Source organism: Protopterus annectens, chromosome 8.part0, assembly GCF_019279795.1.
Source record: "Protopterus annectens isolate FY-2018-M chromosome 8.part0, PAN1.0, whole genome shotgun sequence".
Classification (NCBI taxonomy): domain Eukaryota; kingdom Metazoa; phylum Chordata; order Ceratodontiformes; family Protopteridae; genus Protopterus; species Protopterus annectens.
The window spans coordinates 141,144,093-141,164,215 of NC_056741.1; the positions used below are offsets into that span (position 1 = coordinate 141,144,093).

At 41.5% G+C, this 20,123-nt stretch overlaps 1 protein-coding gene across 1 annotated transcript in view; it reads left to right on the forward strand.

The window, feature by feature from the left end:
* LOC122808164 (alpha-2-macroglobulin-like) overlaps positions 1–20,123 on the forward strand; it is a 366,256-nt gene that overhangs the window by 174,346 nt on the left and 171,787 nt on the right. Inside the window, exon 4 of the mRNA XM_044079137.1 lies at positions 4,654–4,778. Coding sequence (XP_043935072.1) covers positions 4,654–4,778 — 125 coding nt within the window. The remainder of the gene's footprint in view (positions 1–4,653; positions 4,779–20,123) is intronic.

Below are 20,123 nucleotides of genomic sequence, written 5' to 3' on the forward strand. Positions count from 1 at the left end.
TGAAACTGACAGACAGAATACCTGCGAGTGTGATTAGTACCAATGGTCATATCTGACCGTGTTCCAAGTATGCGTGTCAGAAGTTAAGAAGACCTGAGCATAAATGGGAATTCAGCCATAAAATATCCAGTCCACACTACGTGCAGCCCACAGGATAAGTAGAAAGAATAATCCAAACATTAAAACATTTTGTGATAAAGAGCTGGAGCAAAAGCTATGAGGATTGTCTTCTTGGAATTCTGAAAGTAAGAATAATCTATTGCTGGGACTGACTCCATCACCAGTTCAATTGTTGAGACTCAGGAGGTTGAAAAGCACTTTAGCTACTTCAGCTGCATTAGTGATGCCTAAAACTCAACCTGTAGTAAAGGAAATGATGGAGAGAAGTCAGCAAAGACAGAAATACTAACCATGACAGAAAATGGAGGAAACTACCACATTTACAGACTGAGGACAAAGGAAAGACTCCAAGATCCATGAGAATGTCCACCGCCTGAAATATTAGATAAAGCAGCCAAATATGGTAAGCGATACAGAAAAAAATCACAGACATATGTCAACATTAAAGGTCCAGAAAGGTGAGTAACCAAATTTGTCACAACCATTACAAGAAAATAAAGACTGGAAAAACTGATAGTCAAAAGTTGTAAAGAGAACCTTTTGACATCATGGCTCAGAACACAGCTGTGGTGAAATAAGGAGAACCTCAACATAAAGGCAGGATGTCCATTGTATATGTTGATATTAAATTCTTCAGGGTTCTTCAGAGTATGGAAAACCACTAAAGAAACTTCTTTCAAAGGATAAAAAATTCTGTTATTTGAAATGTCTTTTAAATATATATAAAACAGTTTTATTTTGATGTAACTGGCTTATGACAGGCTTACTGTAAAGCTAAGGTTAATTGGCAGTGTTCATTGTAACATAATACATGCCACTGTTCTGTAATTATATTTATATTCACAGAGGGGAATAGCCTATACGGACATGTAACATTTAGACAAATGAGTTATTTACAATGATTTGCAAGCTATGTGGTACACAGAAGTTTCACAACATTCGTTTGAAACACAGACTCATTGAGACCAAACCATATCTACTGTCTCTCTATGTTACTTATTAAGCCTCCTGACATGACATATACCACACATACTGTGCCACTTATCTTCACACCAAGCTATTAGTGAGGTAAAGTCTTATACAGTAAGACCTACTCCTTGGATACAGTTCCCCCTAGCTGTCTTTTGCTGTTATGACAAGATATACTGAGGGCCTCTTGCACCTACAAATGGAATATTCTTAGCCATGTTTCAAAATACCATGTTTTTCTCCACTACATTGAGAAATTTCAGTGACCATGGTATATTACATAAGGTTAAATCTTCAAATACTGATTGTCATCATTCCATAGGATCATAGGAGGTTACTAGCCTATTGGCCCTGAAGCCCTTATAAGCCTAGCCAAGAGTTTAGCCCATGTTTAGACAGGTCAGCACCTGATGCCCCTGTCCAGCAAAAACATGAGTGGAACCCTGAGTTGTATTTTTCCATCCAGTTATCCAGGTGTTGCTTAAAAAGGGGTAAAGAGGTACTCTGAGTAACTTGGAGAGGGAGTCTATTCTACAGTTGGGGGAGCCTCTGGGACAAATCTGTCCCACCAACAAGTCCTATTGGTATCACAGACCAGTTTGAGGCCATGTATGTGGATTATTCGAGTGGAGCTTGACTTGTGGATATGCAGTAGTCCCATCAAGGCGGGGCCCAAGATTGCCTTGTATGCCAGACAGAAGACACCTCTGAGGAATCTGTATTAAACTGAGTAGAGGGTTAGGGCTTTTAGCCTATCTGTGTATGATTGATGTTTGAGGCCCTGGATTCTCCTGGTGAGAAACTTCTGTGGTCTTTCCAGCTGCTGCATGTGCTTTGTAAGGTACATGCCGAAAGGGGAGTTATACTCAATAATGGGCCCTATAAGGGAAGAATGCAAGGATGTTATGACCTCATTGTCTCTGGATGAGAGACCCTTACTTATGAGGTGGACCATGTAGAAAGCTTTCATTACAATGGAAGCAACATGGTGGTCAAAAGTAAGGTTGCTACCAACCTTGGTGCCCAAATCCCTCATGGCTAATTGCGTGCTTAGGACATTGTTATTGATGTAATAATCTGTGGGGATGTCACTCTCCCCAAAGGGGGCGATGATGCATTTTTTTGGTATTCAGCTTGAGGCCATGTTTCTGGCACCAGTCATTTGTTTGAGTGAGACCCTCTTGGAAGATGTCCACAACACTAGGGGAATTGATGACAGTGCCCAGCTTGCAATTGTCTGCAAACCTAGTCAGCCATATCCCACTGGTTTTGGCCTGTGCCTCAGAAAAGCAAATCCCACATAACAGAAGCCCCAAGACCGAACCCTGGGGTACACCACTCATCTGGTAGCATATGGACTGATGCCTGCATAGAGACTGATCCATGTCTATATTTACTATTTTAGATGTCATCAAGATAACTTTACATTTCAAGGAGTTCACTACTAAGAACAAATTCTTACTCTGTACTGAAATCTACTTTAGAAATTTTTCTTATTATAGAGTCTTCCCTCAACTGAATAAACAGTTTTAGCCACTCTGATGGCATAGAAAGATAAAGACCTGACTACAGCTCAAGTGGCCTGGGTTCAATTAGCAGATAAGGAAACTGATGGAGCAGCATGAGGGATGGATGTGCCCATTGTAGTGGAAGACAGCATTTGGGCAGTGTACACAAAGTAATAGGAGCTTTCAGGTGGAGGCTAGGAAGCCAACTGCAGAGGACATGGCCAAAGAGGCAGAGCAGCTTGCTGACAAAGCACCATGCAGAAATGTGGAGGCAGGGCAGTGCAGTCTGTGCTTTGCATATCCCCAGAGATTAGCCATAGCTCAGACATCTGGAGGAAATTGGGTAGGATAAAAATTAGAACCCCGTGGCTGATGGTAGGACAGCAGTGACACCCAGGATACCCTTAAGATCCATGCTGGCCACAGCGTCAAATTCATTAACTGATTGTGGATAGATTGGAGTGGCTGGTAGACCCAGCATTAATGGGGTACTTGGATGACTGCCAAGATAAATCCAAGGAGAAAAAAGACTGCAAAAAATGTATAGACAGTTTTCTTTCCTAATAATCATACAAAAACAAACCTTAAAAGAGTGTGTTTTTTATTGTAATGACACATTTTGCCTGTATTTTTGTTTATCTCCATTATACTTACAAACTGTGGGGATTCCTTAGTACTTTAATGGTGCTATCACTAATTCTAGTAACAAACCCTGGGGATCCCTTAGTACTTTAATGGTGCTATCAATAATTCTACTAACAAACTCTGGGGATCCTTTAGTACTTTAATGGTGCTATCACTAATTATACTAACAAACCCTGGGGATCCTTTAGTACTTTAATGGTGCTATCACTAATTCTACTAACAAACCCTGGGGATCCCTTAGTACTTTAATGGTGCTATCACTAATTCTAGTAACAAACCCTGGGGATCCATTAGTACTTTAATGGTGCTATCACTAATTCTACTGCTATCACTAATTCTACTAACAAACTCTGGGGATCCTTTAGTACTTCAATGGTGCTATCACTAATTATACTAACAAACCCTGGGGATCCTTTAGTACTTTAATGGTGCTATCAACTAACAAACCCTGGGGATCCTTTAGTACTTTAATGGTGCTATCACTAGTTCTACTAACAAACTCTGGTGATCCTTTAGTACTTTAATGGTGCTATCACTAGTTCTACTAACAAACCCTGGGGATCCCTTAGTACTTTAATGGTGCTATCATTAATTCTACTAACAAACCCTGGGGATCCCTTAGTACTTTAATTTAATGGTGCTATCATTAGTTCTACTAACAAACCCTGGGGATCCCTTAGTACTTTAATGGTGCTATCATTAATTCTACTAACAAACCCTGGGGATCCCTTAGTACTTTAATTTAATGGTGCTATCACTAGTTCTACTAACAAACCTTGGGGACCCTTTAGTACTTTAATGGTTCTATCACTAATTCTACTAACAAATCCTGGGGATCCCTTAGTACTTTAATGGTGCTATCACTAATTCTACTAACAAACCCTGGGGATCCTTTAGTACTTTAATGGTGCTATCACTAATTCTACTAACAAATCCTGGGGATCCCTTAGTACTTTAATGGTGCTATCACTAATTCTACTAAAAACCCTGGGGATTCCTTAGTACTTTAATGGTGCTATCACTAATTCTACTGTTCAGGAACTTATCATATTGTTGACCAGAAGTTCATGCTGCAGCAGATAAATAATATTCTCTTTTTCTGAGATATTTGTAGAACAACTAATCAAATTAACCCAAGAAGAGATGGGACTGATACAGCTAATGTTTAGTGGACAGTCATAATTAGGTAGAAAAGGAATGGATAACAGCTGCAAGAAAAAAAAAGTTTTCAGGATTTGACGGACTTCAGAAAAGTATGAAAGTGAAAACTCTTGCATACATTTAGTTGGTAAAACTGATTGTATTTTATAGTGACGTTCACAGATGCTGTTTTAAGGACACCTCTTTTTTAAATTTCTTTCCCTTTTATTTGCAGTACAGCCAGTAATTGCTTACATTATTTACTTTACAGACCACTTTGAAATACAACATTCCACCTCCAGTGAAAGTGTCTGCCTTTGCCATTCAAGTGGAAACTGATCCTAGTAACTGCACATCGTTATCAGTGGTTAATTTTAATGTCATTATCACTGTAAGGTAAGATACTTTACTTTTTATTTACCGTCTTTGTTTTTCCTGTTTGATTCTTTTATTTGGTGTTAGCTATTTGTGTCTTCAGTGGATTAAGATCCTTGAAGAGAGAGTTTGCTAAACTTTCTCCTTGTAGGTAGCATGTCCTCATATTCAGTCACAAAAGTACACATACCTGTTCACAGCAAATCTACAATACCTGAATTACAAATCACAAAGATGAGTGTGTATTCCATACCTGTAGTCACTTAATGAGTTCCACCAGTTTTAGTATAGTAAAGAGCTGTTAGCATTAGAGGGGCATATGTTACCTCATTCTGAAGCAGCTATGTAATTAGTAAATAGTTACTAGATGGCAACAAGTCGTCATTGCCACTATTTAAAAATTATACTAGATAGTTGAGCTCTTAAGAACAGCTACAGGTGTATGTCTTTATAATATAGAAATAAAGCAATACAGCATATAACCTCATGTAAAAACTGACAGGTTCATAGGTTCATACTAGGCTATCTGCCCTAGGGCATTTATAAGCCTAGCCAGAGTGTGTTTGGCTTTCGCCACCCATTTTAAAATAATTTTGCTATGCCCTTTTTCGAGGTTAGTATACTGTGCCTCTGTCTAACAGTGACACAGAAGTGATACCCGGGGTAAACCTACGATCTCCCATCCACTCATCAAGATTCCTCTTGAAGAGAGTCAATGAGGGACTCTGCCTAACCTGGACTGGGATTTTATTCCAGAGTGAAGGGAGCCTCTGGGTTATGAATCTGTCCCTCCAGCATGTCCTATTTATTTCAGTGCTGAGGTTCAAATCTCTCGAGCGCGTAGCTCGATGGGATTTGGATTTTCTGAGGTGCAGCATGTCCATTAATTCCAGGTTGGACATGGCTTTATATGTCAGGCACAGATCGCCTCTGAGCAGGCGGTATGCCACTGAGTAGAGCTGGAGTTTCTTTAACCGAGCAGCATATGGCATCTGTTTGAGCCCTTTGATCCTCTTGGTGAGGTACTTTTGGGGTCTTTCCAGTTGCTGCAGGTGTCTGGTAAGGTACATCCCAAAGGGGCATTGTACTCAATTATGGGCCTGATGAGGGATGAGTAAAGAGGCACGATGACCTCCCCTGATCTAGATGTGAATCCCTTCATGATTAGGTGGGCTATATAAAATGTTTTTCTAACCACTTTGGCCACCTGGTTGTCAAATGAGAGATTGCTATCAACTTGGGTCCCCAGGTCCCTAATTACTTCTTCCGTACTTAATGGATTACCACCTATGTGGTAATTTGTGGGCACTTTGATTTTGCAAAGGGGATGACTATACACTTTTTGGCGTTTAGCTTGAGGCCATGGCTCTGGCACCAGTTGTCTGTTTCTATGAGGCCCTTTTGGAGGATGCTTGTGTCGGCTGGAGTGTCGATTATGGCGCCCAGTTTGCAGTCATCTGCAAACTTGGTCAGCCACAGTCCTTCCGTGTTGGCCTGTACCTCCGAGAAATATATACCGAACAAGAGAGGTCCCAGGACTGAGCCTTGTGGGACGCCACTTGTAACTGGTTTGGAGTCTGACATGGCTCCAGCAATTCTAACCATGTGGGTTCTGTCCTTGAGCCAGTTTGCAACCCATCTAGTGACATAGGGGTTTATATTTAAGCTGGTGAGCTTATCTATAATGCCGAGTGGGGTATTGTATCGAAGGCTTTTGCGAGGTCCAGGTAGGCTGTGTGGACCACCTTCCCCTCGTCAATGGCCTTAGTGACTGTTTCAAAGAAATCAACCAGGTTTAAGAGGCAGGATCTGCCCTTAACAAAGCCAAACTGGGTAGGATCCAGTGTCTGTAGGTCCCCAATATCTTTATTTATGAGGTCCATAATGATCCCTTCCATAGCTTTGCAGACCAAGCTAGTCAGGCTTATGGGGCGATAGTTTCCAGGATCCGTTGAGGCACCACCTTTGTGGAGAGGGACCACTGTTGCTGTACGCCACTCTTTGGGTACATATCCTGTAGTAAGGCTGAGATTGAACAGTAGTTTTATGTTTGGGTTTAGCTCTTCTTGGAGTTCATGTAGGACGCAGCCCGGGACACCGTCTGGTCCCATTGATGCTGTGTTTTTTGCTTTGGAGAGGGCAGCTCTTACCTGAGCATCTGAGATGTCAGGGGGGCAGCACTCTGCTGGGATAGATATTTGCCCTTTTGGTGGGGGGGGAGAAGTTTGCACTGAACCTGTCAGGTAGGATGTTGGCAATGTCTGTGGGTTCGGTGTATTTTTTGTCATTTTGGACTAATTCTGAGCATATCTGGGAATTCCCACCAAGGTTCCTAACATAACTAAAGAAAACCTTGTGATTATCCTGAGTGTCCTGTGCAATTTTTCTCTCGAAGCTGGCCTTAGACGATTTTATGAGTGCCCGTAGTTTTTTGCTAATACTGATCAGAGATGCCTTCCCTTTTTGGGATTTTGCTCTATCATGTAGTAGCTTCCTCCTTCTATTGTATAGTTTGTTTATGGCTGGGGTCCACCAGACAGGACGTCTGCCTTTGGAGGATTGGGACTTGGTTTTATTTGGGATTGCATGATCCATGCATTCCTGAAGGTGTTCATAGAATGCATTTATAAAGGATTCTGCGGTCTGGGCCATATTTTCCACAAGCCCGGGGGCTTTGAAGGATTCTACCTCGGTTTTGAGGAGTGTGAAATTTGCATTAGAGAAGTTTTTAACTGTGGTTTTCAGGGCAGGGGGTGGAGTCGGGATGTGAATATCCAGTGAGATTAGTTTATGGTCTGATCTTACCAATGAGGGATACACTTCTGGTCTGGAGCATAGAGTCCCCATGTTGGTGATGATCAGGTCCAGTATGTTTTCCCCTCTTGTGGGAGTGGTAACAAGTTGTTCCATAGCATTTGAGTTTATAAATTCTAGGAACCTTTGGGCTAGGGTGTTGGAGCTAGAGTAATGCTCCCAGTCTATGTTTGGGTAGTTGAAGTCGCCCAATATAATGGTGTTTGGAGAGACCTTCATATTTTCCAGTGTTCTCAGGAAGGCCGAGTGGGGTTCCTGGGTTTGGGAGGGTGGTCTGTAGCAGGCTATAAACTTGAAGGCAGTTTTACCCACTGTTAGTTGCACATGGATAGTCTCTGATGCTTCGTGCTGTGCCACCAACCTGGAGGTGTGGGTATCTTTGATGAATATTGATACTCCCCCTCCTTTTGTGGTTCGGTCCAAGTTTTGGGGCCGAAAAGCATGGTATGAGGTATAACCTGGTAGTGCTGGGGTGCTCTCGGGAGCCTTGAGTCAGGTTTCTGTTACTGCACAGATATCAATGTTCTCCATGCTAATGAGAGTTTCGAGTGCGTGCATCTTGAGGTTTAGACTTCTGGAGTTGAGTAGCATTACTCTTAGTTTCTTATCCCTTGTGATATCTATGGAGGTGGGTTTGTCTTTTGAGCCTTGCATGAAAAAGGCACTATGGGGGTAGCAAGAGCCTTTGACAATATCCGAAAGCCCAGGGGTGACAGGTGCAAGCCGTCCCTAGCGAAGCATTGTGGCTTGTCGAGCATGTCATCCCAGGCTGACAGGCATTGGATCCCCTTTGAATGACACCAATACTTAAGCCAATTGTTGAAATTGATCATCTAGGTGACAAGTCATATATACTGTTTCTTATTTGAGTTCTTTTTTAGCTCTCCAACCAAAAATACAATATCCTTTCTAATATGTACCATCTATGAATTCCTTTGGAATGGTAGATTTCACCACACTTTATCTTCAGTCACATGTGTTCAAGAGTAATGACTCACAAGACTTGGAAAGAGGTGAGGCATTACTGTTGTCTGTCTGATAGTTACCAGATTAAGGGATGTCTAGATTCTCCAGCGGAAGCCACAATGCATATTAATAGCCTACTTGTGTTTGCATTGGCATTGTGTTTTTTTCTGGAGTTCTGGAATTATACTCTTGGGCCAAAGTAAGTGACATACAAAACAAATTAAACATGAAGGATTGGCTGAATACAATATTTTGAATTTTTTTTGCCTTTTATTCGGGTCTATATTATATAGATGAAAAATCATAATGTCAAACGCTCACATGAGCATAAATGCAGAAATTCAAAATCGCTATTCACACCCCCCCCCCAAATATATATTCCAACTCCAAGATTGGGCTACAGTGAGGAAAGGGCAAATATTCCAATCTGCACTGTACTGCGATCCAAAAAATAAACATCGACTTCCTGCATTTACACTCGTGAGTGTTCGACATTTTGACTTTTCGTCAATCTAAATTATAGGTTCATAGGTTAGTACTAAGCTAACTGCCCTTGTGAGCTATTTTAAGCCTAGCCAATTACCCCTTGTGAGACTCAAACCCTGCAATTTGTGTTTGCAAGGCAAACACCTTAACCATTAGGCCATCCTCCCTCCCTTTTATTCTTGGTATACCAGAGCCATCACTAGACTGTCTAGTGGTGATGGTGTCTCAAATGTTTTCTCACCATTTGAGGCAAACAGCATATGGGAAAATGCATATGCTTCCGCAATTTTGAATTACAGCATTTTGAATTGTCAGGTTTATATGTTAAAGTTATTCTGACTACTTGTTAAAGTATGAGGAATGTTTTGTTTGCAGTTCTTCTTGGGGGAAATTTGCTTTAAATAATTTTGTTTCTTCTGTTGTATAAGTCACTACTCATTGTTTGCATAACATATATGACCCCGTTGATACTTCTTCCAGGAGTATGACCACTGGTACTGTTTTGAGGAGATTTGCCTGGCTGCCTTCTCAAACTCTCCAGATGATGGTAAAACTGAGATTTTAAATTCTGCTTTGAACAGAGATTTAGCTTTTGGTCCCTTTGCTGCAGAGGTGACCAAAACATGTGATGAAAGGAGTAAGTTGATGCATTGAATCTCTAAGATTTTTAGTCCTCATTTTCCAAATTTTCTAAAGGATTATTTAACGCCACATCCAGTTTTGGTAAAACACAAAATACAAAGCTGCAACAAAATGCAGGTGAACAGACATTTAAGAAGAAATATCAAGGGGTTTCCAAAAAGAATTCTGGAATCCCCCAAAAGTAAGGCTAGTCCAACAAGTCAGAATGACTATTTAAGAGACATTACCCCTCCTACCACCCTGTCAGCCCCTTTTTTCTTCCAGAAAGTCTTAATCTCCAATTTTCTTTCTTGCAACAGATGGTTTCAGAGAAATGAGCTCTGAATGTCATTCATCAAGGTCACAACGGCAATAGGAGGAAATTCTTCCTTCGCAGGGGATAATTCCTAATCCTCCAGACCAGACTCTTTTATTTACACCTGTTTTTAATCATATATTGTCCATGGAATGATAGCACCATTCCTCCTTCCCACATGGGGAAAGGTTCTTATTCAATTATGTTTTAGTGCCAAAGAAAGAAAATACTTGGAGACCAGTTTTGGATCTTTCTTACCTAAATTTGTCACTTCACAACCCGTTTCCTCTTCTTCCTCCTTCAAGGTTCCTGGTAATGCTAGATTCAAAAGATGCTTATTATCACATCCCTGTTCATCCAAACTTCAGGTACTTCTTAAGGTTCTGTTTATCTGGATCATATTATCAGTTCTCTGCTTTATAATTAGGACTATCCACTGCACCAACAGTATTCAAAAGGTGCCTAGCTCCAGTTATACCTCATTGCAGGCTACAGGGTATCCACATTTTTTCCATATTTATACAACTTGCTTATCTTTGCAAAGTCTTTTTCAAAGTGTCAGGAATCTGTCTCTTTATACAAGCTGGAATTCTAAGAGAAAATTCAAAAGTTTTTTTTTTTACCCTCTTCACGCAGGATTGTGTTCCTGGGATGTCAGCTAGACACCGCAATTCAATGAGCTTTTCTTCCACAGGAAAAATCAGTCTATATCTAGCTTATTTCTAGTGTTTTCCATTCAGACTTCAGTCACTGTGAGGAAATACCTCAAGATTTTTGATCCCATGGCTTGTATCATTGTCATGATACCCCTGACTAGACTCCACATGAGAAGGAAACAGTGGTATCTGAAGTCTCTTTGGTCCCAGCACAAACATCCCTTGTCTTTTCAAATCCCAGTGTTGGGGTTTGTCAGAAGAGAAATCACTTGGTAGAGACAACAGGTATCATTAAATCCAGGTCTCACCTTCTTCCTCCCTGATCCAATGCAATCAGTTACCACAGGCTCCTTTGACTTTGCTTGGAGACTATTCCAGGAGGGATAAAAGTACAAGATGTGTAGGATACTAAGGACAAACTCAAGCACATAAATATAAAAAAGATGCTTGCCATGATCAAGACACTCAACTCTGTGAATCATCTTTGGTCGCCAGGCCCTTTTCAAGTTGTTACAGACAATACCATAGTCATGTGGCACGTCAACAAGCAGCTGGGAACCTGCAGACTAGCCATTATAGTTTGGGAAAAGGTTGGGTCACTGGTCTCGAGCCTTGAGTCAGGTTTCTGTTACTGCACAGATATCAATGTTCTCCATGCTAATGAGAGTTTAAGTCGTGCATCTTGAGGTTTAGACTTCTGGAGTTGAGTAGCATTACTCTTAGTTTCTTATCCCTTGTGATATCTATGGAGGTGGGTTTGTCTTTTGAGCCTTGCATGAAAAAGGCACTATGGGGGTAGCAAGAGCCTTCGACAATATCCGAAAGCCCAGGGGTGACAGGTGCAAGCCGTCCCTAGCGAAGCATTGTGGCTTGTCGAGCATGTCATCCCAGGCTGACAGGCATTGGATCCCCTTTGAATGACACCAATACTTAAGCCAATTGTTGAAATTGATCATCTAGGTGACAAGTCATATATACTGTTTCTTATTTGAGTTCTTTTTTAGCTCTCCAACCAAAAATACAATATCCTTTCTAATATGTACCATCTATGAATTCCTTTGGAATGGTAGATTTCACCACACTTTATCTTCAGTCACATGTGTTCAAGAGTAATGACTCACAAGACTTGGAAAGAGGTGAGGCATTACTGTTGTCTGTCTGATAGTTACCAGATTAAGGGATGTCTAGATTCTCCAGCGGAAGCCACAATGCATATTAATAGCCTACTTGTGTTTGCATTGGCATTGTGTTTTTCTGGAGTTCTGGAATTATACTCTTGGGCCAAAGTAAGTGACATACAAAACAAATTAAACATGAAGGATTGGCTGAATACAATATTTTGAATTTTTTTTGCCTTTTATTGGTCTATATTATATAGATGAAAAATCATAATGTCAAACGCTCACATGCGCATAAATGCACAAATTCAAAATCGCTATTCACACCCCAAATATATATTCCAACTCCAAGATTGGGCTACAGTGAAGAAAGGGCAAATATTCCAATCTGCACTGTACTGCGATCCAAAAAATAAATATCGACTTCCTGCATTTACACTCGTGAGTGTTCGACATTTTGACTTTTCGTCAATCTAAATTATAGGTTCATAGGTTAGTACTAAGCTAACTGCCCTTGTGAGCTATTTTAAGTGTAGCCAATTACCCCTTGTGAGACTCAAACCCTGCAACTTGTGTTTGCAAGGCAAACACCTTAACCATTAGGCCATCCTCCCTCCCTTTTATTCTTGGTATACCAGAGCCATCACTAGACTGTCTAGTGGTGATGGTGTCTCAAATGTTTTCTCACCATTTGAGGCAAACAGCATATGGGAAAATGCATATGCTTCCGCAATTTTGAATTACAGCATTTTGAATTGTCAGGTTTATATGTTAAAGTTATTCTGACTACTTGTTAAAGTATGAGGAATGTTTTGTTTGCAGTTCTTCTTGGGGGAAATTTGCTTTAAATAATTTTGTTTCTTCTGTTGTATAAGTCACTACTCATTGTTTGCATAACATATATGACCCCGTTGATACTTCTTCCAGGAGTATGACCACTGGTACTGTTTTGAGGAGATTTGCCTGGCTGCCTTCTCAAACTCTCAGATGATGGTAAAACTGAGATTTTAAATTCTGCTTTGAACAGAGATTTAGCTTTTGGTCCCTTTGCTGCAGAGGTGACCAAAACATGTGATGAAAGGAGTAAGTTGATGCATTGAATCTCTAAGATTTTTAGTCCTCATTTTCCAAATTTTCTAAAGGATTATTTAACGCCACATCCAGTTTTGGTAAAACACAAAATACAAAGCTGCAACAAAATGCAGGTGAACAGACATTTAAGAAGAAATATCAAGGGGTTTCCAAAAGAATTCTGGAATCCCCAAAAGTAAGGCTAGTCCAACAAGTCAGAATGACTATTTAAGAGACATTACCCCTCCTACCACCCTGTCAGCCCCTTTTTTCTTCCAGAAAGTCTTAATCTCCAATTTTCTTTCTTGCAACAGATGGTTTCAGAGAAATGAGCTCTGAATGTCATTCATCAAGGTCACAACGGCAATAGGAGGAAATTCTTCCTTCATGAGGATAATTCCTAATCCTCCAGACCAGACTCTTTTATTTACACCTGTTTTTAATCATATATTGTCCATGGAATGATAGCACCATTCCTCCTTCCCACATGGGGAAAGGTTCTTATTCAATTATGTTTTAGTGCCAAAGAAAGAAAATACTTGGAGACCAGTTTTGGATCTTTCTTACCTAAATTTGTCACTTCACAACCCGTTTCCTCTTCTTCCTCCTTCAAGGTTCCTGGTAATGCTAGATTCAAAAGATGCTTATTATCACATCCCTGTTCATCCAAACTTCAGGTACTTCTTAAGGTTATGTTTATCTGGATCATAGTATCAGTTCTCTGCTTTATAATTAGGACTATCCACTGCACCAACAGTATTCAAAAGGTGCCTAGCTCCAGTTATACCTCATTGCAGGCTACAGGGTATCCACATTTTTTCCATATTTATACAACTTGCTTATCTTTGCAAAGTCTTTTTCAAAGTGTCAGGAATCTGTCTCTTTATACAAGCTGGAATTCTAAGAGAAAATTCAAAAGTTTTTTTTTTTACCCCCTTCACGCAGGATTGTGTTCCTGGGATGTCAGCTAGACACCGCAATTCAATGAGCTTTTCTTCCACAGGAAAAATCAGTCTATATCTAGCTTATTTCTAGTGTTTTCCATTCAGACTTCAGTCACTGTGAGGAAATACCTCAAGATTTTTGATCCCATGGCTTGTATCATTGTCATGATACCCCTGACTAGACTCCACATGAGAAGGATACAGTGGTATCTGAAGTCTCTTTGGTCCCAGCACAAACATCCCTTGTCTTTTCAAATCCCAGTGTTGGGGTTTGTCAGAAGAGAAATCAGTTGGTAGAGACAACAGGTATCATTAAATCCAGGTCTCACCTTCTTCCTCCCTGATCCAATGCAATCAGTTACCACAGGCTCCTTTGACTTTGCTTGGAGACTATTCCAGGAGGGATAAAAGTACAAGATGTGTAGGATACTAAGGACAAACTCAAGCACATAAATATAAAAAAGATGCTTGCCATGATCAAGACACTCAACTCTGTGAATCATCTTTGGTCGCCAGGCCCTTTTCAAGTTGTTACAGACAATACCATAGTCATGTGGCACGTCAACAAGCAGCTGGGAACCTGCAGACTAGCCATTATAGTTTGGGATATAGATTCATAGCACAATCTCTCTCTACAGGTATCCTACATTCTGTCATAGCAAAATCATGTGGCAGACAAGACGAGCAGGAAGAGGACAGACCCTCATGAATGGAAACTAGATTGGGGGGAGGGTCTTTCCAAGATTTGATCTATCTGTGGGGAATTTCCAAGTAGACCTATGTGTCTCCACCCTGAACAATAAGCTGTCAAGATTTTGCTGTAGGACTCAATGGGAATCCCCAAGATCCATTGCATTCACTCCCTTCTGGCACAGGCAATTTGACACAAGCTTTCTCACAGACTGGATCCACTCACTCAAGAACAGAGGTGTTTGATATACCCTGACACCAATCAACTTCAATTGACAGCCTGGATGATACAGTCTTAATTCCCTATAGGCACCTGTTTACTGAGAACATGCAGCAGGTACTAACAGAGGCAAGAAAGCCTCCGACTAGAAAATTATATATTAGCTAAAGGAAAAGGTTTTCTAGTTGATGTCAACAACATAACTGGCACCCATTAAGGGTTAGCTGTTCTATGGTTTTACAATATCTGTATAAGTTACTATCCTTACTCCAATTTCAACGTCTACCCATGGATCATCCTCCTTCAATGCATTCTCATGTCAAAACTGTAAAAGTAGCTGACTCCAAATCCAGCTCCAGACAAGTGACAAGTGCAGTACCTCAGGGTTCAGTCCTGGGACCGCTCTTATTTGACATCTACTTCTCTGAAGTACAGGCCAACACTAAGGGACTCTGGGTAACAAAGTTCACAGATGACTGCAAACTGGGAGCCATTATTGAATCCTCAAATTATGTGGATATTCTACAAAAGGGCCTTATAGAAACAGATGCTTGGTGCCAGAGCCATGGGCTCAAGCTCAATGTCAAAAAGTGTATAGTTATCCCCTTTGGGAAAAAACATGTACCCATACCACATAATTAATAATTACCACATAGGTGGCAGTACACTAAACACCGAAAGTGTAATAAGAGACTCAGGAACACAGGTGAACAGTGGTCTCACCTTCGATAACCACATCACCACAACAGTCAGGAAATCATTCTGTGTGGCACACCTCATCACTAAGGGCTTTTCATCCAGAAAAAAGGAGGTCATTATCCCACTGTACTCATTCCTCATTAGAACCATCATAGAGTACAACGCCACATTTGGTATGTACCTCACAAGACATCTGCATCAACTGGAAAGGTCGCAGAAACACCTCACTAAAAGAATCACAGGCCGTAAACAGATGCCCTATGCTGACTGACTAAAAAAACTCCAGCTATATTCTGTCACATACCATCTACTCAGAGGCGATCTCTGCTTAACATACAAGGCCATGTCAAACCCAGAGCTGTTGGACATGCTACACTTAAAGAAATCCCAATCCATCAGAGCCACATGCTCCAGGGACCTAAACCTTGTCATCACAATGAACAAAACATGCTGGATGGATAGGTTCCTGATCCAGAGACTCTCCATACTCTGGAATAGACTGCCCATGCATATCAAGCAAAGCACCTCCTTGGCCCTCTTCAAAAGGAACCTTGACAAATGGATGGGAGATAGGAATTTTATCCTGGGGATCTCGTCAGTCACTCTGCTAGACAGGGGTCCAGGGCAGTAAATATTAAAGGAAGAAATAGCCAGGGAATTGTTATGGCTAGGCTTGTACAGGCCCTAGGGTCGATAGCCTAGTATCAACCTATGAACCTATGAAAGGGGATTTGCATAAGAGGCCTTCAAGAAAACCGGTGTCACCTCCTTGAGATCTTAATTTTGTGTTATAGGAGCTATCACTTGCTCCATTTGAACCAGCTAACCCGACTGACCTTGAGGTTCTTAATATGGAAAACAGTTTTACTGATTGCTCTGACCTCTGCAAAAAGGTACCTGAGTTGCAAGCTGTTATGGTGAGTCAGCCATATCTCATTTTTCACAGAGACAGGGTCTCTTTAAGAACTAATCCTTCTTTTGTAGCTAAAGTGGTATCTGAGTTGACTTTAAACCAAACTATCCATCTCCCCATATTCTTTCCTGAAACTAAAAGTGAGGAAGAAAGGATACTCCATACCTTGGATGTCCACAGGAAACTCAGATACTCTCTTGACAGAACTAAATCTCTCAGATCTTTGGATCAACTGTTCATTTCTTGCAAATGCAAGAAAAAGGGACAACTTATCTAAAAACCTTTTGTTATGCTCAACACAACAAAACTATTATATGGAGAGTAAGGCCCACCCTACCAGGGCCTTGGCTTCATCTATGGCTTTTAGGAAAGGGTTGCATTCTAGAAAAATTCTAAAAAGGCTGCAACTTGGTCCTCTGCACATACTTTTACAGCTTAATTCCTTCTCTAGGTCTAGATCAGGCTTTGCTTTGACTGTTCTCAGAAACTCCAGGACTTTTTTCCTTCCACCTCCCAAATATAGTAAGCTAGGGTAATCGATCTCTTATAGCTAAGGCTACTGCAGTAGTGATCAATAAGATGAACATTGTACAACTGTGCATGTAAACTCACCATAACAGTAGATGTTTGAATGATCACTACTGCAGTAGCTGCTACCTCCCTCCATCCCCCTTGCCAGGGTGTGGTCATTGATTTTTTTGTTGCTCCTAGCATTATCCTTTTAGGGCTCAGCCTCCCTCTCTTTGTTGTCATGACATTTCTGAAGGTCTTGGCACCCAAACTCATATCTTTAGTCAAATCAGCTCAGCTCGAGCTGCCTGAAGGTTTAGATGCATAGCTAGGGCTACTGCAGCAATGATAACTTCTACATCTACTGGTATCATAAGGTTACATACACAAATTGACTTTATTTGCCTTTGAATCAAAGGAAGGGAAAGTCCATCCATTTTTTAAAGCTTAATATCTCACATACTTCACAGAGAAATTTGTCTCCAACTCCATGACATAATGCTGACACAGACAAATCTGTAGATCTGATGTTGTCTTTTCCATCTGGTTCAAACTGTAAGTTATCAATTCTGACTCAGATCCAATATTGGCCTTCTATCAAAGATGTTGATGCTAGATCTCTGCCTCCTCAACCTGTAATACACTGCTCCCCCATCTACCTGACATCTTGTTTGCCACTTTCAGAGATTGCAGCATGACTGACAAGCTCCATATGTGTATTCTTTATTCATAGGCTGAGTTTGTACTTTTCCTCTACTCTTAAAGTGTTTTTGTCTGGTATTTAGGTGTAGTAGTTGCTTGTATAGTTAGGCTGTTAGGCTAGTTTGTATTCTTGTAGTATATTTAGGTTACTTTATTCCTTGTGGTGTTCCTACCCTGGTTCCTGTCTTAAAAATGTGAACTGGATTTCTTTAAAATTGTTGGTGTTGTCTGTGTTTTTCTATTTAGACTGCTAGTTAGATAGGTAGCTAGGTAGATAGTAGTAGTGTTTTTTGTCTTTTTGATACTGTTGTGTGTTTGTTGTGCAATTTGTTTTCCTTCCCCAGCTTTCTTTGTGATGTACAGGGAAAAAGATAAATATAAAGGGTTCAAGAAGTGTGCAGCTTGTGGCCACAAGATGCATTTTTTTGATGCACATGGTTGGTGCTTCCACTGCCTTGGTGGATCACACTTTGATGCCAAGTGTTGCATTTTTTGTTGAGTTCAGGGCTTGGGTGCTTAATGAACTCACAGTAAAATTGATATTGAAGAGCTTCCTGCCCCCAACAGTGACTCCTACTTCTTCCCTGTACCCATCACCTAGGAAGAAGCTCAACAAGGGTGACTGGGGTTGGGACTGAGAAAAGGACCCAAAAGCTCAAGGTAAGGATAGAGCAGACCTCAAGCAAGCAGCTACCAGACCTTCTGACTAACTGGACCCAAAGATCAACTGATGTTCAGCTCCTCCAGCTGCCTTGTTGTCAAGGTTAGCCCTGTTCTCATGGGTCTGATCACCTACAGTACGAGCATTGAGAAAATCAGTATCCCCTACTCTTAGTATCCCCATCCACTTTTTAACAAAAGCTGGGGCTGGTTCAGGCAGGCTACATTCCCCCTTGTCTCCTGTCACTCTGAGGGAATTCTTGCCTGAGTCTTCTCATCTCCTCCCAGGATCTGAGCGTCTCCTGTTGAAATCTAGTCATTAGATGCTTGTGCCACTAGAAGTGTGAAGCCTTTTTTAGTGGCCTCATCTGCTTAGTCGATCCAGTCTGTGGAGAGTCAGATGTCTTTGTATTTGGTGTATCTGATGCTATTCTTCTTGCAGGCTCAGACACAGCTAGAGCTCTTTCCTGTCACCTTGGCACCAGCGCCAGATGGTACAGCTCCAGACTTTACTATTCCTTCCCTGGGCCATTTGGCTCTGGAATTTATGGATCCGGTAACTTTGCCTTCATCAAGGTCAGTTCTGACAACTTACCCTCTTCAGACACTGACCCCTTCCTTGGCCTTCTTGACTCTGGCAGCAACAGATCTAGGAGCACCTTGCAGCTGAGAGTTTGGGGCCATAGTCCCAAGGTCAGGTTTGACTCTCCAAGTTTCAGGATCTGAGGATTGGATCTGACTTTCTCCCTTTCAGAGCTTTGGCACTCTACAGCTCAACTCTGATCTCAGCATTGGAACAAGTTGGGTTGGGCATAGAGACTCCCTTCTCATTTGGGTCTTCAGTTCCGAGGAGTGTCAGCTGTGAGGGTCTTGCCTCAGCTGCTGCTTTTGATACCGTAGAGAGGATTTTCTCTAGATCAGAGGAGGAGTGGTCTGCAGCATCTGCTAATCCTCAATATCTTGGATATCTGGGCCTGCAATGTCCTTCAGCTGGCTCTGGGGCAGTCCACACCTCTATTCTTCCAGGTGTCCCTGCCATCAGGGTTTTCCACCTCTTTTAGGCCCCCCTGGATTATCTCTCACTAAGGGCGTTGACCTTGATGATGGAGAGGGTTTCCCAAGTCTCCCTGTGGCAACACCTCTTTTGGTGATCTCCTAAAGTTACTGCACCAACACAGGGAGGCTGAACCTTTGAAGCCCCCTCCCCAGAAGAGTTAAAGTTTTTGGAGGCATGTGGTATGGGCTCATCCATGTACTAGGTGTTTCCCCCCTTACAACATGCTTATCAATCTGGGGTCTCATTGAAGGTAAAGAGAAAATCAGATGTTGTGAAACCAATCCCAAAGAAATCTGATTAGATCTTAGAACTTCTAATGGATCAAATATATTGGAGTAAGGAGCCCACAGTTGATATGATTATGGTGGCAGCAACCACCAAAAAAGAACATTTTGGAACAGGAGTCCAGGGCTTTAGGCCATTTAGGAAAGTATGCCTTTGCCTCATGTTTGAGAATCCCAAACTATTTAGGTGATTTGACAAGACTTTATCAGGTCCTAGTGTCAGAAGTGTCAAATGTAGCAAAGACACAACGGTCCCCAGAGACACAGTTGTCTACCATGCAATCTATTACTAATGTGTCTATGTATCTGCTCTCCAAGGCAGCCAGAGGCACGGCTCATACAGCAGACACCAGCATTCCCATGTGCAACGTGTGTGGGTGTGGTTGTACAATTTTATGGACTGCTTTAAGGCATACTTTGTCAATACCCCATTTGGTTCTTCCCTTTTTGGTCCAGAAGGTCAAGGACACATTAATTAGGAGTGATCAGGACTCTGCCATCAGAGTCTGCTTTGCCACCCCCCAGAGATCCTTTATAAGACTCAAAGGGGGGGGGGCAGCCATCTCATGTTTTGCAAGTCACTGCAACTTTTCCAAGACACTCCTGGTGAAGGCTCCCCTTGCACCAGGGAAGGGCAAC